Source organism: Lynx canadensis, chromosome B1 (genome assembly GCF_007474595.2).
Source record: "Lynx canadensis isolate LIC74 chromosome B1, mLynCan4.pri.v2, whole genome shotgun sequence".
NCBI classification, from domain to species: Eukaryota; Metazoa; Chordata; class Mammalia; order Carnivora; family Felidae; genus Lynx; species Lynx canadensis.
Window position 1 is genome coordinate 127138788 of NC_044306.2, and position 23216 is coordinate 127162003.

At 37.6% G+C, this 23216-nt stretch overlaps 1 protein-coding gene across 3 annotated transcripts in view; it reads right to left on the reverse strand.

Annotated features, from left to right (window-relative positions):
* Positions 1 to 23216, reverse strand: part of PDLIM5 (PDZ and LIM domain 5) — a 223228-nt gene that overhangs the window by 48360 nt on the left and 151652 nt on the right. For 2 of the 3 annotated variants that reach the window (XM_032592935.1, XM_030313417.1), the window contains exon 8: positions 5984 to 6171. In XM_032592935.1, the coding sequence (XP_032448826.1) occupies positions 5984 to 6171 (188 nt within the window). Of the gene's footprint in view, positions 1 to 5983; positions 6172 to 12193; positions 12326 to 13280; positions 13419 to 15374; positions 15492 to 23216 lie in introns of all 3 variants that reach the window. The other variant, XM_030313420.1, reaches the window with a different exon arrangement.

Below are 23216 nucleotides of genomic sequence, written 5' to 3' on the forward strand. Positions count from 1 at the left end.
CAGGTGAACCGTGAAGAACATGAGAACCCCCAATGAGACAGCTCTCCCCTTGTAAATCAAATAACCTTTTCATTTGCATTAGAAAGCTCTTAAACTTATCAAAGAGTAAGAATAGATGCTGAGGTGTTTTTGTTCTGTTTTTCATGGTATACTATTAGGTAGAGTGGAATACAACAATGTGCATGGCTGGGCATTTTACATTTGTTTTACAATTTTTACAAAATAGTGTAAAATAAGTAACTTTTACATTGCATAGTACACATTAAATGCCACTTTGCAGCACCTAGAGCAAGATAAACAGCAAGAGTTCTGCAAATATTTTCTAATTTGAGCTAAGCATCACGATATAATTCAACTATGATTCACAATGGCAAAACATGTTTTCTTATTATAATATTAATGCTTTCTAACGTTATATAATGTGTAGTATCTTATACTGCTATAGTTTTGCTCAAATTAAATTCACTTGTATTTTCGTAAGAAGTACAGTATTTTAAATACTAACCATATGAATCATGATTATAGTTGTGTTATTTGACTGCTTTAACTGCAAATTACACTCAGAGAAGACAGGATTCTGTTGCCCTCTTGTGGTAATTTTGCTGTAGTGTATTCTCCAGGAGTTCCACCTCAATTGGGACTTTTTCTTTTCACTTTAAGAGAGTGGTTATTTTAACCACAGTTTCTGAATTTCCGAAAGCAGTACATATATTTTCTGCCCTCTGCAGTGCACAAAGTTAATGTTAGTTTCTACCTCATATAGTTTTTCCCTCACTTTTAGGAAACATTCTCCTGTTCCCTTCCAATTACTACACCAAAGAGATTTTTCTTAAAATTACTCTCTATATTCTAATGCACATACAAAATAATTGCAGCAAATATCCAGTCATAGATAAACTTCAAGTAAGTGGTAAATAAATAAAAATGTATGGGCTGGAGGCGCCTCGGTGGCTCAGTCGGTTGAGCATCTGACTTTGGCTCAGGTCATGATCTCGCGGTTCTGTAGTTCAAGCCCCACATCGGGCTGGCTGCTGTCAGCCTGTCAGTGCAGAGCCCGCTTCGAATCCTCTTTCCCTCTCTCTCTGCCCACCTCCACCCCCACTTGTGCTCTTTCAAAAATTAAAAAAAAAGACATTAAAAAATTAAAAAACAACAACAACAAACTATGGGGTTGAGATGTCAGCATTTTCCCCCAAGAGAAGAGGTCTTGCTAAATCAGTTAACAGTCTAGAAATTTCAGAAGCTAATGATATCAGACTGAATATTTTAAGTTTTTGAAAGTAAGAAGACAGTCATTTCTTTAAAATAGCCCAGACCATATGCAATGGCCTATTTGTTGTTTCCCCTCTGACAAAAAATTTTAGCTTATCCTTGCAAAATTAGTAACACATAATAATTCAAAACCATTCAAAATGACACTATGAAATAAATTTTAATATAATTAGTATTTGTCTAAAGATAATTTATTAATAATAAACAAAGTTAGTGTCTGATATGTTTAAACACTGGAAAATTACAAATCAAAAGACAGAATTCCTAAATTAACTAAAAAATCACTCTTACAACTGTAAAATGAGTCTTAAATAATAATAAATGATCAATCATTAAAGCAATTCTTAAAATATACATATATGTATTTAAAAGCAGACCCTTGTATACATTCAATCAATACTTTTCCCAACACTGATGAGGAAAGGCTAGAATTCAGTAGCAGTCTAGGTAAAAAGCACATTCTCTAAAGAAGGACTAGGGCATTCTAAGGCAAGGTAGCATGGCATGTGTCAGTAACTTGAGATGCTTTAGTAAGGCTACGGCACAGATTACAAATTTGAAGCAGTGGGAGACGACACTGAGAAGTTAGCAGGAGCCAAAGTGAAAGTGGACTTCCGTGGTAAGTTAAGGGATGGAGAAACACAGTAAAGCATCTGCAACAGGAGAGGAACATGGGCAAATCAGAGTTCTACAAAGGTATCTGCTGCAGTATGGAGGACAGACTGATGGGGTGAGAAGAAGACAGAGAAACTACTTACAAGCTGTTTGCAATGACAAAAGCTCGGACCAAGGCAATGGCTCTCACCACAGAGAGGAGAGAAGAAACTTGAGAAATACTAAGAAGTAAAATCATTAGGTGTTAGTTACTGTGAAAACGTGGGGGTAAGAGGTGGGAGGTCTCAAGATTACACTGGAGCTTTGGTGACTAGTGGATGTACCATTCCCAGGGTTAGGTAATAATATTTCTGGACATGCTGCATTTAAGGTGCCACATGGAAACAGCAAGTAGGTCAACAAATCTGAGGATATGGAGCTCAGGACTGAGAGGACCCTAAATTATCAGTGGCTAGGTTGTAAAAGGAATCTGGATGACAGATCATCCAGGGAGTGTAAAGAGTGAGAAGAGACGAAGGCTGAGGGTTTGGAACTAGAGGCACTTAAGTATATGATCCCATCTTCTTGTTAAGAGGAGTCCTTTAGTCCTGTAACTATCACTTTTATTCATTTTAGGAGAAACAGGGGATTATTTAGTCTGCCTTGATTTTACAGATCAGAAAACAGAGGGTCAAAGAAGTTAAGTGACTTTACTTAAAGCTATTGGTAGAAGTGATTGAAAATTCAGGTTTCCAGATAAAGCCCAGGTTGTTCCCTCTTATTATTCGAATGTTCTCTCTCTATAACAAAATGAGGGATAAAAACCACATGATCATCTCATTAGATGCAGAAAAAAATATTTGACAAAGTTCAACATCTGTTCATGATAAAAACTCTCCACAAAGTAGAATTATAGGGAATATACCTTCACATAATAAAGGCTGTTTATGACAAACCCAATGCTAACATCATATTCAATGGTGAAAAACAGCTTTTCCTCGAAGATCAAGAACAAGACAAGAATGTCCACTCTCCCCATTTTGATTCTACATAGTACATATCATAGTCCTAGTCACAGCAATCAGACAAGAAAAAGAGATAAAAGGCATCCAAATTGGGAAGGAGGAAGTAAAACTGTCACTATTTGCAGATGACATGATAGTATGTACAGAAAAGCCTAAAAACTCCACCAAAGAACTCTTAGAACTAATAAAAAAATTTAGTAAAGTTGCAGGATACAAAATTAATGCACAAAAATCTGTTGCACTTCTATACACTAATGAACTTCCAGAAAGAGAAATAAAGAAAATAATCCCATTTGCAACTGCACCAAAAATAATAAAATACCTAGAAATAAACTTAACCAAGAAGGTAAAAGAACTGTGAACTCTGAAAACTATAAACGCTGATGAAAGAAACTGAAGATTATACAAACAAATGGGAAGGTATTCTATATTCATGAACTGGGAGAGTTACTATTGTTAAAAATATCCATACTACTCAAACAATCTACAGATTCAATACAATCCCTATCAAAATCCAAATAGTATTTTTCACAAAACTAGACCAAACAATTCTAAAATTTGTATAGAAAAAGAGAAGACCCTGAATAGACAAAGCAATGTTGAGAAAAAGGAGCAAAGCTGTAGGTATCACAGTCCCAATTTTTTTAAGTTTATTTATTTATTTTTCAGAGCAGGGGAGGGGCAAAGAGAGAGGGAAAGAGAGAATCCCAAGCAGGCTCTGAACTGTCAGTGCAGAGACCAATGTGGGGCTCGATCCCATGAACCATGAGATCATGACCTGAGCTGAAATCAAGAGTCAATGGCTTAACTGATTGAGCCATCCACGTGCCCCATAGCCCCAGGTTTTAAAGTATACCACAAAGCTATAGTAGTCAAAACAGTATGGTACTGGCTGGCAAAAACACAGACACACAGATCAATGGATAATAGATACAGATCCCAGAATTAAACCCACGCTTATATGATCAATTAATCTACAACAAAGAAGGCAAGAACACACAATAGGGGGAAAGATAGTTTAATCTCTTCAATAAATATTCCTGGGAAAACTGGACAATTAAATGCAGAAAAATGAAAGGGGACCACTTTCTTATACCATACAGAAAAATAACTCAAAACAGATTAAAGATCTGTGAGACCTGTGGGGCACCTGGGTGTCTCAGTAGGTTAAGCATCTGACTTCAGCTCAGGTCATGATTTCACGGTTCATGGATTTGAGCTCCATGTTAGACTCTGTGCTGACAGCTTAGAGCCTGGAGTCTGCTTCAGATTCTGTTTCCCTCTCTCTCTCTGCCCCTCCCCCTGCTCAGGCTCTGTCTCTCAAAAAATAAAAAAAATGTTAAAAAAAAAATTAAAAAAAAAGAAAAAGATCTGTGAGATCCGAAACCCTAAAACTCCTTAAAAAACACAGGCAGTAATCTCTTTGACATCAGGCTTCACAACATTTTTCTAGTTACATCTTCTCTGGCAAGGAAAACACAAGCCAAAATAAACTATTGGGACTACACCAAAATCAAGGAAGGAAATCATTAATAAAATGAAAAGGCAACCTACTGAATGGGAGAGGATATTTGCAAATGATCTATCTAATAAGGTGTTAATATCTAAGATATATAAAGAATTTAAACAAGTCAACACCAAAAAACAAATAATCCGATAAAAAATGGGCAGAGGACTTCAATAAAAATTTTTCCAAGAAGACATACGGATGCCAAGAGACACATGAAAAGATGCTCAACATCACTAATCACCAGGCAAATGCAAATCAAAACCACAATGACATCTCACCTTCCACCTGTCAGAATGGCTAAAATCAAAAAGACAAGACATAACAAGTGTTGGCAAGGATATGGAGAATAGGGAACTCTTGTGCACTACTGGTGGGAATGCAATTTGGTTCAACCACGGTGGAAAAGAGTATGGACATTCCTCAAAAACCTAAAAATAGAAATATCATATGATCTAGTAATTCCACTACTGGGTATTTACCCAAAGAAAACAGAAATATTATTTCAAAAAAATATATGCAATCCCTTTGTTTACTGTAGCATTATTTATAATAACCAACATGTGAAAGCAGCCCAGGTGTCCATCAACAGATGAACGGATAAAAAAGACGTGGTGTGTATATATATATAATAGAACTCAGCCATAAAAAAGAATGAGATCCTGCCTTTTGGTAACAACATGGATGGACCTGGAGGGTTTTATGCTAAGTAAAATAAGTCAGAGAAAGACAAATACCATAGGATTTCACTTATGTGTGGAATTAAAAAAAAAAATGAATAAACAGATAAATAAACAAACAGAATCATAAATACAGAGAACTAAATGGTGGTTGCCAGAGGGTAAGGGCACTGAGGGGCTGGGTGAAATAGGTGAAAGGGACTAACAAGTACAAATTTCCAGTTATAAAATAAGTCACAGGGATAAAAAGTACAGCATAGGGTATCTATGGTCAATAATATGTTATATGGTGACAAACGGTAACTACATTTATTGTGGTGAGTACAGCATAATGTATAGACTGTCAAAACACTATGTGGTACAGCTGAAAATACATAACATTATATGTCAACTATACTTAAATTAATTAAAATTAAATAGAATTAAAATAAAATAAAATATGTGCTCTTTTTGGTACTGTAACCTTCTTGCAATTCTGCCTCATAAATCTTCAGAGGACAAGAAGGCAAAGATTCCTTCTTCAGTGGTTGATGACAATAAATGCTTCTGTTGTTATTTTGTATATATCATCAAAACTAAAATGCTGTATTTCCAAGGCTAAACTTCCATCAATACAGTTCGTTAGTAAGACCCCAAGTTTACAATTCACACATGTGTCTTGAGTAATCTGGGAAACAAAGAAATTGCTATAATTATGAGTAGCAAATGGCAATTCTATCAAACACACACACAGAACGTTTATGAGACACCTCAGAGGAAACTAGCTATAGCTATTCTATGCAGTCCTTTTTAAAGCTGAGATGGTCAAGAATGGGTTTCGCCAGTGAATTCTATCATACGTCCTAGAAGATATTTTCATAATTACACTTAAGAAAAACAAAAAGCAAGAGATTTCTTTGGCCCACCTGCTTGGTTTGGCTGTTGCCAGCTTGGAGATTTGATAACGTTGGTGGATCCTGGAGGTTTGAAGGCAGCAGCAGTTGTGAGACCAGCCACCCCTGGTCTAGTGGCCGCTGGGCTCTCCTGTCTCTCAGGCATGCTCCGAGCTGAAGCTACTGATGGGACCAATTGCTGAGGAGTCTCCTGGGTGTTGCTAGAAAGGAAACAAGGAAACGCTTTGGTGAAGTGATAGCAGTCTGACTTAGCAATGAGCCTTTCTTTTCTCAATCTATTAAATCTCTAAGGAAAATAAAAATATTAATGGATATTTTAAAAAAGAAAACCATGACTGAGGGACCATCTTTCTTTGAAACAAACAAAACAAAACAAGAAAGGAGGAAAGGAGTCAGATTACATTTGTTCACTACTTTGCAAATTCTCTTTAAAAGGTCTACCAGGAGAAATTAGGCTATTAAAACATTGTTACACCCAATCCCTTTGAAAAAGAAGCTATTTCTCTCTTCCTATTCTTATTTCAACATTTCAGAAGAGTCATCTGGATTAAAACAATTAATTAGTAAAGAATCCCTGATAATCTCTATGAAATGGCATAGATATCTCTTCCCCCTCCTTCTCACATTCTTCTGGAGTTTTATGAACTAAGTTTTCCTGACATCTTAACAGTCACTCTTTTCACTCACATACTCACTCACTTATTCATTCATTGAATAAACATTTAAGCACCTATTACATGCCAGACATTGTGCTCAGCACTGGCCACAGAGTGGTAAACAAGAGATAACATCCCCTGCTTAATAGAACATACAATGTTGTGTGTTCATAACACAGATAAACAAGACAAAACCGCCACTGTCCTCACTCAAAGTTATTTACTTGCTTAACAGGAGGCCTCATCTGTGCTGGTTCCAGTTTGAGTTAGAAGACCATATGGCTTTTTATTACCCTGTCATTTGTTATTTATAGTTACAGATTGTCATTTCAAAAAAAAATCATTTTAAGTAGCTCAAATTATAAAATATGTACTTTGGAATGATATAATACTATAGCAGTTCCTCTCAAGTGAAGTATCACAATAATAATTATCGTAACAACAATAAGAATACATTATACTAACTTCTGAACAAAAATCAAGGTACTGGTTGCTTAAATAATTCCATGCACAGAAACTCAAGTCCTTCCATAATTGAAACAAACAGCTGGAGGAATAGATCAATAAAGATAGGATACTAATTAATGGCCAGTGAAATAAGTGCCCTTAATTACACTGCTTCGGTTGAGATTATTTCAATGAAAAGAAATTTCAAATTCAATCATGACCACTCTACTACCATTCTAGGGGCTCCTGGGCACCTGGGGTGGTGTGGGTGACTTCAGTCGATTGAGCATCCAACTCTTCATTTCAGCTCAGGTCAAGATCACAAGGTTCATGAGATCGAGCCCTATAGCCTGCTTGGGATCCTCTCTCCCTCTTTCTCTCTGCCCCTTTCTCTCTCTCTCTCTCTCTTCCTCAATCTCTCTCTCTCTCCTTTTCTCTCAAAATAAATGAGTAAACTTAGAAAAAAAAAAAAAAGAATACCTAATTTTTCCAATGCTCTCGAATCTGGGATGAAAATTAACAAAGCAGACCTGAAACTGCCTAGTCTTAGGAAGGCCACTTGTAAGGTTGGCCTCTAATTGGCATTTGAGAACTTGGCCGGTAAACAGGTTCCTACGATCATATAAAACTTTTTTTCTAAAAGATAAGAGTAGCTCACTGTGCCTAAACTGTATAAACAACATGGTTTATGCTGAACACCTGCTTTCCTTCTGAGAGTCTGGACTTACAGTATAAACTAGGCACAGGGTGACAAAATAAGGAGCCTCAATAAAAAGTTTGTCTTGGGCGCCTGGGTGGCTCAGTCAGTTGAGCGTCTGACTTCAGCTCAGATCTGACTTCAGGTCATGATCTTATGGTTCATGGGTTCCAGACCCAAGTTGGGGTCTGTGCTGATGGCTCAGAGCCTGGAGCCTGCTTCAGATTCTGTGTCTCTCTCTCTCTCTGCCCCTGCCCTGCTTGCCCACACTCTGTCTCTCCCTGTCTTCCTCTCTCAAAAATAAACATCAAAAAAAAAGTTAAAAAAAAAAAAAGTTTGTCTTACATACTCAGTTTCTAATGAGCTTTTCCAGTAAACAACATTTTGCACGTTTTGTCACAGCTCACTGCTACAGGAAGGAACACATCCTGTGTGACCTCACTGAGAAAGGACTTTTGGAAACTTGAGTGTCTTTTCTTCTAGGCTTGATCCCATGTACCCTTTCCCCTTGCTGATTTTGCTTTGTATTCTTGTACCATAATAAATCTTAGTCATAAGTACAACTATATACCCAGTTCTGTAAGTCCTCTAGTGAATCATCAAATCTGGGGATGGTCCTGGGGTGCCTCTGACACTAAACAGTTTTGGAAAATCATACTAGAGCTAGTTTAACTTTCTTGAAATATCATTCCCTATTATTGTTCTCTCAAATTCAAGTGTAACAGAGCCATCACCTTCTTTGATTATTTTTTTCTTTGCTTATTTTTTTTTTTAATTTTTTTTTCAACGTTTATTTATTTTTGGGACAGAGAGAGACAGAGCATGAACGGGGGAGGGGCAGAGAGAGAGGGAGACACAGAATCAGAAACAGGTTCCAGGCTCTGAGCCATCAGCCCAGAGCCTGACGCGGGGCTCGAACTCCCGGACCGCGAGATCGTGACCTGGCTGAAGTCGGACGCTTAACCGACTGCGCCACCCAGGCGCCCCTCTTTGCTTATTTTTTAAAAAAAAAATTTTAATGTTTATTTTTGAGAGAGAGACAGAATTGAGTGGGGGAGGGGCAGAGAGAGGGAAACACAGAATCTGAGGCAGGCTCCAGGCTATGCGCTGTCAGCAGAGTCCAACGCGGTGCTCAAAATCACGAACCGTTGAAATAATGACCTGAGCCAAAGTCGGAGGCTCAACCGACTGAGCCACCCACGTGCCCCTAAGATGTTTAAATCTTAAACAATACTCTTTAGATACAAAGTGTGAGCAGGAAATTATAAAGACAGACCTTATAAAATTCTAGGGGCACCTGGGTGGCTTAGTCAGTTAAGCATCCAACTCATGATTTTGGCTTAGGTCATGATCTGATGGTTCATGAGTTCCAGGCTCTGTGCTGACAGTTCAGAGGCTGCTTGAGATTCTCTCTCTCTCCCTCTCTCTGTCCCTCCCCTGCTCACTCTCACTCTCTCTCAAAAACAAATAAATAAACGTTTTAAAAAGTTCTAAATTATAAGAAAGAAAGCTGTTCCATTTACGTTTAAATTCAGGACCGTCAGCAGAGCTCAACATTCCCAGGGGAAATAGATCTCTACTTAAAAAATTTAATGTAGTAATGAAAGAATATTAGGTTTTATTGAGACAATCATATATCTGAATAAATAATGCTTAGGCCCATAAAAAAGCTAACTTCTTTTTTCCTAATTTTTAGCATTAGCTACTACTTAAAGAAAATACATAAACAATAGGTATCGTTGTACTGAAGATTAAAGAGTTAATAAAGCCACTGGCTATATTATTTTATATTTGGGAACAAAATGTTATAATAATCACTAACAGAAAAATATTTTGAATTAATGACTAATTTATTAATACAGTGGCATGATTAGATTAGTATCTTATTTCTGAAATTATGACTCATATATTTTTTATAAATTTAAGTTGTTGAAGATATACCTATATTCTAAACAAAATTAAAATGCCTTCTAAAGGATTCTAATAAGCAAACCAGAATAAATCCATAAATACCTTTAGCTAATTCCACAGAAGCTAAGGATCAAATATAGTCATTTTTACTAGTCTGTCAAATAAATAAGCACTGAAATATTAAATGGAAATGACTTCCATCTCAAGAATACCAAAGTTTTTGTTTCATGTTACAAAAACTCAACACAGAAAAATACACTAACAGAGCAAAGGTTTCCTTACAAAACTGACCTGTTGAGAAAAAAGAAAAAGGAAGAAGAGTGAACTTTCAGTGCCTGGAACCTGATTTATTTTGAGTTTACATTCCTTTCCCACATTTGTTTAACTATTACAACAAATAAATTTCGGCTGCAGATTGACAACACTTGGAAATTTTGTTTATTTTCAACGGAAAAACTGTTCAAAAAATACTCCTGAGGTAAATTTTATTCTAATTATATATTTAATTTTTTTAAAAAACCCAACCATACATCACAGGTTTAATTATCAATGTTTAAACTAAACAGTTTTTGGCTAACGTGTTACCAAAAAATTAATATACTAGTAGACTCTGAAGTAGTAGGAAAGGAATATTTCTGGAAGGATCATCATCATTATAAGCATTCTTCTGTCAAAACTCTAAAAAAGGACCTAGACAAAGAGAGAAGCCATGAGCCTCCTTCCTTCCTGAATTGTGTTTGCAAGAAATTTTTTCCTAAACAAAATTTTTTACCTTAAGACTTTTTTGTATCAAAATTCAAAATGCTGAATATACTACAATAGAAAGAAACAAGTTTGGTGGTATACTATACTTTATTATAATTTTAGAGATTATTCTCTTAGAAAAGGAAAAATAAGAGACAAGACATGTGACTGTCCCAACTGCTTTTTTTTCTCACTTGAGTTCACTAAGGTCTCCTCAGAGAACCAAATGTTCCTGCTTTGTAGAATGCCAACTCACTTATCTTGTTGAAAATCATTTCCCTTCCCAAATACCTAAATATGTTTAGTTTGTGCCTATTGCATGGATAGTGTCAGTCAGCCCATTACTGCATGCACATCTTTTTTGCTTTTTAAACAAGAAGTTTATTTAAACAACGAAATGTTTTACTTGAAGGGAAAACTATCTAGGATTCACTTATTTCAGAGTAATCTATCTCTACTTAAAGACAGACTGCATGTAAAAGCTATGTATGAAAATGTTATAAAACTGTCCTTGTTTTTGCAACGGTAAATGAAAAAAAAACATTAAAATTCTTTCATCAGGCAAGGTTTGCAAGAATTTTAATGTTATTCTTTTATATTAAATAGTGGGTGCAAAATAACTTACTGGAATATAAAGATAAGGGCTGACTGAGCATGGCACTAATGAAGGGAATATTGTCTCATAACTAGTATTTTTCTCCATCTTATTTCCGTTTTCCCCATCCCATCTCCACTTGATATCAATCAAAACATATCACTGGTCACTTACTTTTTTAAAAATGCAATAGGTACTTTTCTGGAGAGAATATCTAGAACATTCCATTAAGTTCTCTAAGGGACTTTTTATTCTCAGTGTGGTCAGTAGCCTGTCTCTGTACAGACAGAGTTAGCTCTGATGATGAAAGATTTCTGCTCAATTAACACTCACAATTCCACAAATATAAAATTATTTGGGGAGGTTTTTTTTCCTTAGAGAAAAATGGACAATGATCTCTCTCCCTCTATTTAAACATCCTCCTAAAAAGTCATATAATTAAGTATATTGGAAACCTCCATAGCAGTGGATAGGCCCTAAACACATAATCAGTGGATGGCCCTAATCATATCAGGTTTTTACTAATTATAGTCATAGTTGTATACCCCATCATGAATTTTATGTTCCATCAGAAATGATTTTATACAGTTATTTCATTAAGATTACACCTTTAGTGAACACTTGGGATATTTTTATTTTTTATATTATGCCTAATAATTTTTGGCATCATGGTTAAGTTTAGTAAAAAAATTAATTTTGTGTTTCAGAATTTCCCAGATATGGTGAGATTGTTGTTTGCCCCAGTAAAAACTTCGTATTAAGTACTATAAGTAGTAGCCAATCAAAATGAATTGTTTTATTATTCTTTTTCATTTCTGCAAAAGGTATAAAGGTATATCTTACTAAACATTTGATTATTCTAGTATAGCTACATGCACGCAATAAAAGGGTTCCACTATAATTTAAATACTTGCAAAACTACTAATAATTTCATACCAACATCAAATGTGCTATTAAAAAATGTCACAAGGGGTTAAAAGGAAAGTTAATGACCATACAAAATAACACGCTTGTGCAGTAAGCATTGCACTGAATTTACAGTTAATTTAAAACTGAACACAAATCCGCTCTAGGACTTTCTCATCTGGCTTATTAATATAGTGGTTAAGTGTTAGAGAGAAAGCAGTATATTTCACAGCAAACCACCACTGTGATATGCGCTGCCACAGTACCTTGCTTCCTTAACATGGATAGAGCCAGTTGACTTCCTGGAGGCCTGGAGGTACGAAAAAGCTAAAGGCTTGGAAACAGGGCTGATGCTAAGTGCATCCAGGAGTGTGTGATATTTATCAGGACTGGAGAGCCTGGTGAGCATTCAGAAAGAGGTTTAAGACGAAAAATCACAGGACCAATAGCAAAAAGTAGTTTCAACAGTCTATGATTGGAAACATTTTCAGAAAGAGCTACAGACAGAAGCATTTTACAGACAGGCAGAAAAAACAAAGCAGTAGAAAGAGGATAAAAAGAAGGGCAAAGAGTATTCTATTATTTGACTCATTCATATGGAAATGACTAGATTTTCACCAAAGTTTAGATTGAGACAATCTTTTAGAAAGCATGTAAAGCTATAAAGACTACTAGACATTATGTAAAAACAGAATCTCACAAAAATAAAAAGTTACTGTTCTTTTTGGGGGAGGAGGGGTGTTAGAATAGTTTGACTTTAGATCACCCTCAAATACAATCAGTTTGTGGGAGAAGAGAATACCAATAGAAACTTAAAATATCTACTGATAGTTCATTCTGTTTCAGATTATGAAAAACCAAAAATTATACAAACCCCACAACATGCAACTGAGAAGTATCCTAGACAAATGGCAGTAATGGAAAGAGATGAACAGGTGATTTAAAGAAAAACCAGTAACAGGGGTGCCTGTGTGGCTCAGTCAGTTAAGCGTCCAACTCTTGGTTTCGGCTCAGGTCATGATCTCACGGTTTCATGGGTTCAAGCCCTGCCTTGGGCTCCGTGCTGACAGTGCAGAGCCTGCCTAGGATTCTCTCTCCCTCTCTCTCTGCCCCTCCCCCCACTTGTGCTGTCTCTGTCTCTCTCAAAATAAAAAAAATAAACTTAAAAAAAGAAAAACCAGTAAGAAACACTGTGGGAGAGGTCTATGATCCGGGTAAAACGTTCACAACACAATCAAGGTCTCACACAGAGCTGTGACTGTTTCAAATGGCTATGTCTTCTTTGAGGGGACCTGTAAGGCTGTGAAAAGTGTTGGAAATCACACAAGACACACCCTGCACATAAAGCTCTACCTGGTTTTTGCAGCAAGAACAGCAGACACAGTAGCAGCTGCGCTGCTCAGAGCCGCAGCACTGTATCTAGCAGGAGAAGAGAAGGTAGAAAAGTTTCGAAAACTTTCCAAAGAACTTGTTGCCACACTGCTTGTGTTGCTGCTTAAATTGATAGGTAGGGAAGGGAAAAAAAGAGGAGAGGAACAAAAAGGGAAAGTGAGAAGAGGTAGCATAATAAAGGTAAGATAGTAAACATTCTACATTAATAGACATTATAAAGGTACAATACAGAAGTGTAACAGAAGGTCAGGTCATTTATTTACTGTTGCTATGATTTCTCACGGAAATTAAAATTTGATATATAATCCTCCATAAAACTGATTTTTGAGACACAAATGCTTTTGAATGTATTTAACTTCTGACTCTAATCCTATTTAAAGTTAAATCAATATCATACATCACACATGTGAGGATTGATTTGTCAGCATCTAAGTAGAAAATAAATCTAAACATGATGTTTTGAATTTCTGTAAGCAGAGAAAGGAAGGTTATGTCGATTTCTCTAAAAAGCCTCTACGTAAAGAGCTTTACCTTAGAGATGATATACACCCAGAGCCTGACATTTTAATGAGACTGTGCTTTCAAGAGAAGCAGGTACAACCAGCTGCCTATTCAGAAGCAGCAATACATATTAAAAGGAATAAGAAATAACTTTAAAATATTGAGAATGAACCTCTTTGGGGAAGAAAAGCACCCCTGTAAAATAAACAGCACAGTTTAAGTGAATATGACTAAAACACCACTCTCCCTATACTCCTATTTTCAGTTAGCTCTGTCAAGACTCAAAAATGCTGGTATAAAATTTTATTTCCAGAACTCTTATGATTAAAATAATAATATTTTCCTTTGGTCTTTTAGAAAAGGTCAAACACCTGGACAGGAATTAACATTCCACCATTAGGGCTGTGATATTTTTCAAGTTGGTTATCAACTTGAAATTGAGAATTTCTTTTTTATTAAGTAAAAAGAAAATCTAAAATGCACAGCGTGAAACCTATGGTCTCTCCTCCTCCTTTATGCGTGCAAGTTATTAATAAACATTCTCACCATTCTATGATCACTTTTTTCACAAATGGTGACAGTGGCCACCTCCAACACAAAGCAAGTATGTGCCAAACTCAACTCAGGTTAATTTAAATGAGAGCTCAGGTGTCTGAAACTGTCTTTTCTCCTTGTCGGAAGGATTTGATAATCCATTATTCCTAGTTCCACTGGCTATAACTTTACAAACTGTTAGAAAGCAAATTAAAGAGCAGTGGCAAGCCATTTTTAAAAATTATACAGAGTTGTTTAAGTATAATGTTTTCCCAAGCCTATAATTTAACTGAACTGTAGCGCTGTTTTAGCAACTGTCGTGAATGGCTAGAAAAGAAAGAATGGGGCGAGAAAAGAGAAAAGAAAGATGCTATTAGTGTCAGAGTAGGGTAACATGAGTGTCATGCAATGTGGATGAATCAAGTTACCAAATGCCTCAATTGTGAATTTCTCGATTACTCTGCATCTTTCAGGCAATGGTTACTATTGGGGGGAAGTAATGGAGAATAATAAGAAACTTAAGTCTATTTAAAAAAGAAAAGGAAACTGTAATGAATTTCTTTCATGGCATTGTATCATAAATATTCATATAAAAGGACTTAGCATGAGTGCAGTCCTGTACAATCTTACAAGTAACCTCAATATCTTTAGAATACGTGTGGGCACCCAGAACATAAGATCTCTAGTGCTCCTATTTTAGAAGTGATGCTCTAATTCAGTAGACTTATAACAAACTCAAGGGAGCTGACTTTCCAAATCACAACGAATAAATAGAAGGCATAGACTCTAACTCTATATTTATGTTTGAATCTGAACAAAAGAGAGAGAGAAAAAGAGAGAGAAACATAAAATCAATGTAAAGTGGTGTTCCACAGCTGAGCGCCAAGCTTTCTTGTCTATATATTAATGATGTCAGTTCTGTAATCTACGATCACTTGTTCCCTTTTTAGTCCATTTTAGTATTTAATTGCATCATCAGCATTAAAATTTAGACATACCAAAAAGGAAAAAAAACTCTACCTAGTATATGTAGTCACTTTGGAGAGTGTGGCTACTTGGCTACCAATATGTAAAACCTGAGGTGCTGCAGGTCGGGGAGGTCCACTCCTAGGTAGGTCTTCCCAAGAACTGTCAAACCTAAGTTTTCAGAAGCAAAATAAGCAAGGCAAAGGAAATATTAAGGAAAAGTACAGACACTTATCATCTATCCACCTTTTAAGTACACTGGTTCCATTTGGGAAAAACTCCAGCTTTTGTTCTTTAACTTCATATCTGCAAAAAGTTAAAACCAAAACCAACACCCTCACCATCACCAAACAGAGGCTGTCCTCATCCCCCATTTTTTTTTAACATGGCTACCTCCGTGTGGGAGAAAGGTGGATGGGAATTCCCACACACCTAGTCCCAACACTGTGTATTATGTACTATGTAGGTATCCAATACAAAGTACAAAAGACTACGTACTTTGCATGCTTCAGGGAAGTTAGGCTCCACAAAATTAATTCAGTTGCCCAATATCATATACCTAGTAAGGGTCAGGTGGAATTTGAACCAGGTCTGTCTGTACTATTTCCACTACATAATTCTTTCCAGCATCTTGTGGGGTGGCTGTCTGAGCAGGGCACTGCAAGAAAGCAACTAAAAACATCCTATCAAGTCAGAATGCTGTGCTTCCAGATCTGGAATTACACAGATGTTTATCTCCATGGAAACAAAGTATTTTATCCAGTCACACAACAAATGCTTGCATGCAATTGTGTTGCTTTATTTTTTACTTTGTTTTTCTCCTGTCCATACCATTTTTTCTTCTGAATGCCAGAATTAAATTTTAGAAGAACTATCACCAGGTTAAAAAAAAAAAAAAATGAAAAATTCAGTGTGAGACTTGAAAGAAGAAAGCACAATTTGTAACACTTTGGGAAGAAAAAATAAATAGGAGAAATACAAAATTTCCCATTGTTTAAAAAAAAAAAAGAGCCTGTGAATAAAAAAATAGGGCAGTCGTGTTACATGGATTTTCAGAATAGAAAATGGAACACTAAGACAGAAATAGAAAGGGAGAGAAGTTATATTCCCACTTTTTATTTAGCATTGGTCATACCTTTACCAGAGTGTTGAAAAACAAGGTAGATAACTAATGAAAAATGTCACGGTAGAATTTAAGTATCATTTAAGAGACAGGAGTAGAAATGTTAAACAATAAGAACTGTAAATCCTATACCAGGGGTCAGCAAACCATGACTATCAGACCAAATAAATTAAGAGTGGTTTTCATATTTTAAAATGCTTTTTATAATTTTTTTAAAATTTATTATTTATTTTGAGAAAGAGAGAGAGCACACGAGTCGGGGAGAGGCAGAGAGAAAAAAATCCCAAGCAGGCTCCGCACTGTCAGCACAGAGCCCGATGTGGGGCTAAACTCCTGAACTGTGAGATCATGACCTGAGCCAAAATCAAAATGCTCAACTACCTGAGCCACCCAGGAGCCCCTAAATGGTTTTTCTTATTTTAATGAAAAGAAGGAGCGCCTGGGTGGCTCAGTCAGTTAAGCATCCAACTTCGGCTCAGGTCATGCATGATCTCACAGTTCACGTGTTTGAGACCCACGTGGGTCTCTGTGCTGACAGCTCAGAGCCTGGAGCCTGCTTCAGATTCTGTGTCTCCCTCTCTCTTTGCCCCTCCCCACTAGCACTCTGTCTCTCTCAAAATCATGAACATTAAGAACATTTCAAAAAACTGAAAAGAATAATAACATTCCATGATACATGAAAATTACATGAAATTCAAACTTCAGCTTTCAGATAGTTTTAATGAGCTTTAAATAAAGCTTTATGGAAAGCAGCCAGGTTCTCTCATTTACATATGTCCAGGGCTGCTTTTACACTACACACACAGGTTAGCAGCTGTGACAGGCCAGGTGGCTCACAAAACCTAACATATTTACTATCTATCTGGATCTTTACAAAAACAGTTTGCTGACCCCTGTCCTAGAGATAACATCTCTACACAGCTACCAGAGTAAACTTTTAACAACACAAATCTGACCCTGTCTGTCGCTGAGCAGCACTGCTCTAAAGACACCTGTGGTTTTGGGCTCCCTATTCTCCAGTAAGAGCTCTTCCTTTCTGCCCTGCTCCAAACCAACTGCTTTTTCCTCTCTTCCTGAGAAAGGCCAAGTTTCTCCCCACCTCTAGGCCTCTGCACAGTCTGCTACCACTCACTTTGTATACCTACCTCTCTACCATACCTTCACTGGGCTAATTCCTAAGCGCGCTGCTGGCCTCAGTTTAAATGTCGCCTTCTCAGGGAGGTCTCAATAATTCCCCAAATCACCTTAGGTTGCCCAGGTCCTATGCTTTCAAAATACCCTGTACTTTTTCTTCACAGAACTTGTTACTAATGAAATCATATAGTCTGTGGGGTTATTTGTTTAAATCTGGATTCCCTCATTAAATTAGAAGCCCCCTGAGGTTAGGGACCATTATGTTTACTGGTATAAGTGAAGTGCTTACCACAATGTAAACAATAAATATGTGCTGAATAAATGCATGAATGAAACTTACTGTTTTCAAATACAGAAGTCACTTACAATATACATATATTTCTTAGAAAAGACTTGTACCTTCTAAAGACTATACAGCAATCAGGTTAAACAGGTACTATAATACTGCCTAAGCAAGAAGGGTCACATCATCTAAGAAATTACTAGACCTCTAAAAGTATCTTTAAAAATGCCCTTTACAAGAAATTACTAGACCTCTAAAAGTATCTTTAAAAATGCCCTTTACAACATAAAGAACTATCAGTAGTCTAGAAGAAAAAGAGAAAACATAAAGAATTATCAATGTCTACATATGACTATATTAATGAGGACAGGTAAGAAAAGGGATAAGGTGGAGTTCGGTCTTCCAATACCTCCATGAAATGTGCTGATTGGAAAAATGAGTGCCAATTGAGAATAAACTTCACATAATTCATGAAATATCTTCTAAAGCCAGATTTCCAAGTTGCCAAACAAATGCACTTGGCAGGTTTCCCATGAGTTACGCACACCTATTTCTTTGCTTAGCCAACCTCTAAAACTACTAGACTTAAGAAAATCTTGAACTACCTCATTTAATATGGAACAGACATCAGTATCTACTTTAATTCTGCCATCCCCTAATATTTATTCCTGTTAGGATTGGGAGGAAGCTCTAATTCATGTCACCTCTGCAGCAGCCAAACTTCCTGCTTTGTCTGTTACTTGAGTTTTCATTTCTTACCAGAGAGAGGTATGAAGACTTAAATCCTTCCTAGGTATGTCTGAAGAGTTGGGCTTGCAGCCTTTTAGTCTGCTTTTCTTAGGAAAACTGAACAAAGAGCCATTTGTGCATTATCTTTCTCATCAATTGTCTTTCTTTGCATAGTTTCGACATTGTCTCTTTCCATGCTTTCTAATGGGGACCCATGCTAACAATTTGTCCAGGTGTGAGGCTGCTCATCTTACTAATTTACCATTCTGCAGGACCAGGGAATGGACCTCTCTTTCTTTGCCCCAGTCCTGACAACTACCCAAACGCAAGATCCTATGCTGTGTATTCCACCTCCTCCCTTTTTCTCAGGGGCTTCAATTGATATATTTCCTTTGCATTTTCCATCTCCCTCTCCACTGCATGCTTTGAGTCCCCATTCAAAACCACGATAGTACAGGGGCGCCTGGGTGGCTCAGTAAGAGTCCGACTTCAGCTTAGGTCATGATCTCGTGGTTCGTGAGTTTGAGCCCCGTGTCAGGCTCTGGGCTGGAGCCTGTTTCAGATTCTGTGTCTCCCTCTCTCTCTGCCCCTTACCTGCTTGTGCTCTGTGTGTGTGTGTGTCTCTCTCTCTCAAAAACAAATAAACATTAATTAAACACAATAACAAAAACAAAACACTGTAGTATCAATCCCAGTGCAACTCTTTCTGCCCATGGATCCTGTCCCTGTACTTTAATAAAATCGCCTTTTTGCAAAGGAAACAAAACACCAAAAGCCCAATTTTAAAATAATTTCTCCTAATAAAATAATAATAAAACACATGAACAACAAAACTACCTTTCCCTTCCATTTTCCTATTCCTATTAAAAGTCAAGCTGAATGATAGTTTCACTCCAGCAACTCTGTCTCCATTTCCTCACCTGCCTGTCACTCTTTAACCACCTCAAGTGGGCCTCATCCTCCAAGCTTTATAAAACCGTATTTTTGTCAAGGTAACTAATGATTTCTCTGTGGCTAAATTCAGTTGACAGTTTGTGTTCCTCGTTTTCTTTTTATTGTGGTAAAAAACACAACATAAAACTACCTTCTTAACCATTTTTAAGTGTACATGCAGTTCATTAGTCGTAAGTATATTCATTGTGAAATAGACCTTTAGAACATTTTTATCTTGCAAATCTTAAACTATAGCCATTGAACAACTCCTCTCCCCCCCCCCAACCCCCTGGCGACCACCACTCTACTTTCTGTTCTGTGAATCTTCTTTAATACCTCATATAGGTAGAATCGTACAGTTTTGTCTTTTTGAGTACATTCCTCATTTTACTTAGTCTTGGTATGAAACCCAGCTGACCACTCCTTCTCTTCTCCTGTCTTCTGTACCTCAATCGTACACACTTGCCTGTCTTTAGTACTATTTTACTGGCTATTCCTAGAAGCCCGACTCACTGTCTTCCTCTTTACCTCATCCCAACAATCTTTCTTGACTTTAGTGTTGTCACGTTGAATCACTGAATAACCTGACGGCTAAATTCTTTGGCTTCTTCACTTCATTGATAATTCTTCTAAGGCTAAATCTTAGGCCTGGAATATCTCAGCCTTGCACTCCAGAATTCATAGCCTCTATTTTTCATCAAAAAGAATAATACACCTAAAATCTGGATTTTAAGCACCTCTTTGTTTTGTAACTTCCTCCTCTACATCTTGAGTCTATTAGTTTCTTTACTATACTGAACTGACATTTACCATGGACTCTTACCAACTAAATTAATCTTTACCAAATTCACACAATCTTAGCAGCATTTCTCTATCCATCAACCCCTGCCCCTCAGTATTTCTACACTCTTGTCAGCACTTCCTCTAAAATATACACCCATCCAACTCTCTCACTCTCCATTAATACCTCCTTGGCCTAAGCTCCTATCATCTCTTGCCTGAACTAAGGGAATTCACATAACTAGTCTGCTATGTTCATTATTTCTCCCTCACAATCAATTTTACATAGTATTCAGAGTGATCTCTTTATGATTAAAATCCTATATTGGGCTTTCTGATTAACTGGGATAAGAATCTAAATCCCTTAACACAACTTACAAGGCAAAAAATGATCTGGTTTCTGACTACACTCAATCTCTCATCTCTCTCTCCTTTATTAACAATGCCCCGGGACACCTGGGTGGCTCAGTTGGTTGGGCTTCCGACTTTGCCTCAGGTCACTCAGGTCACGATCTCACTGTTTGTGAGTTCGAGCCCGTGTTGGGCTCTGTACTGACAAACTCAGAGACTGGAGCCTGCTCCAGATTCTGTGTCTCTCTCTCTCTGTCCCTCCCCCGCTTGTGCTTTGTGTGTGTGTGTGTGTGTGTGTGTGTGTGTCTCTCAAAAATAAACATTAAAACAAAACAAACAAACAAAATGCCCTAGTCACAGTGGATCTCTTTCAGTTCCTTAAACACACCATGCTGAATCCTGTCTCAGGGCCTTTGCACTTGCTATTCCCTCTGCCTACAGAGCCTATCTTCTCCATATTTGCATGGCTAACGCCTTCAGGTCATTCATGTTTCAACTCAAACGCCTTCATTTTCCCTAACTAGTGTCTAATGACTTCACTCCTCTCTTTCCCTCATTATACTTGTCATATTGTCCTATATTAATTCTTTATAGAATAACATCATAACATAAAACTTTATTATTTGCTTTTTTATTGCATGTCTGCTCCATTAGACTGTAACTCCATGACAGAACCTTGCCTCTGTTATAAACCAAGCATCTATAATAGGGAGTGGCACACAGTAAGTACTTCACAAACACTTGCTGGATTTATTTATTATATGTGTATGTAATAAACATTAGCTGGGATCACTAAAGCCTGAGACTAAGTGAGAATGTTTGGGAAAGAAGAAGACACAGCTGTAGATTTAGGTTAAGGAAAAGTCCATATTATCAGGTGAAATCAATCACTCATATCTGCCTCATATCTGGACAGCTTAATTGTCCCAGGATTTTTCAATTGACTTTCTTGGGATTACCTACATAATTGTCAGACATTAATCCCAAGGATTAAATATGATATGACAGGTGAGATGGTGAGATTTTACAAGTATAGAATCAAACTATTGCTTGCTTTATAATTTTAAGAGCCATATGACATGACTAACTTTTATAGGGTTTATTTTCTTCTAAAATCCCTAATATTTTTATTTGTTTTTGCTAACCTTATCCATCCCCTATCACAAATTCTCTCCCAGAAGAGCAAAATTATTTCGTCTAAACTGCACATAACCATATTAAGTTTCTTGTTCTTTTTTCTACTACATTTGGTCCATTTTCTGGTTAAGGTATAAGTGAGCCATACCTCTCGACGTCATGATACCCACAAATTTAGGCAGCAAGCTGTATAAGTCCTCATTCAAGTCCTCATGCTTTAAAACAATACCCTTGATTCAATTCCTTCAACTATTATCAATCTAAAAATTTGATAATCATTAACCTCATTAAATTCAGTGGTACCTTAAAAAGCCTTTCTTTCATGACTTGTTAAAATTAACATTTCCCGCAATTTATTGAAAATGTGTTAAGTTGGCTGTGATTTGTTTCTTGAGGACTTAATTCTGGGTCTTGGCAATTCTGTCCTTTTCTGAGTGCTCACTAGCAAGGCTTTACAGATGTCTTCTAGGACAGGAGGAGTTAAGATGGTGGAGAGGTATGGGGAATGGGATTTCCCTAGTCCCTCAAACCTGGCTGTATTGAGGTCAGCTTGGAACCCCAGGAAATCTATCTGTGGAGGGAGATGGCTTGGTGGCACAGAGGTGCATGTATGCGAATTGGGGAGATAAAACGGCACAGGCACAGAGGGGAGGGATCCTCTTCTGTGGAGAGACAAAAGGGAGAGAAAGAGAAGCTGTAGGTCATGGTATTGAGTTAGGCCAAGGGAAGAACTTCTCCAGACCATGGAATGGGGAATGAGAAATACAGAGAGTTGCAGACTCTACTTTGCAAACAGCCTTAGGAGCCAAAGATGGGGAGTTTTCAAAAGCGCCTGACTGCCATGTGCGTGCGCCTGTGGGGGAGGGGAGCCAGCACCTGGAAGCCAGCCCCTGGGGTGCTGTAGTGATCTCAGGGGAGCACTGGGAGAGAACAGTCCCCTCCCTCAAGTACTGTGGGAAGAGGGTTTATTGCCCACACCAAGGGCAGAAGACCCTGCAGGCACCAGCGATATCAGCAGGGTGGAATGGCGCTACTCCAGAACTGGGTCCCGGTGGTGTGCGATTCTTTAAGACATTGTTGTTTGAATCCCAGCCGAGTGCCTACAAGATGCGGGGGAGACTGTGAAGCAGGGCAAGCCAGCCGCCTGTGCTGCTCTGTGAGGGCTGCCGGAAGAGTGTGGTTTGAGACACCTGGTCTGGGGAGGAGAGACGGGGGTGTTGCCATTTTTCCCCCCATCACCAACATGGTGGCACTTCAGGGAACAGGACAGCAGCCCCCAGTGGGGGCGGGACCTGATTACACCAACCCCACCCCTCCGTGCCCGGTAACTGCTTATCTACTGGAGCGGGATTGACACTGAGTGACCCAAAGGCCTCTCTTCCAGACCAGCACAGTCCCAGGCACCAACAGACAGCTGTCCTGCAGT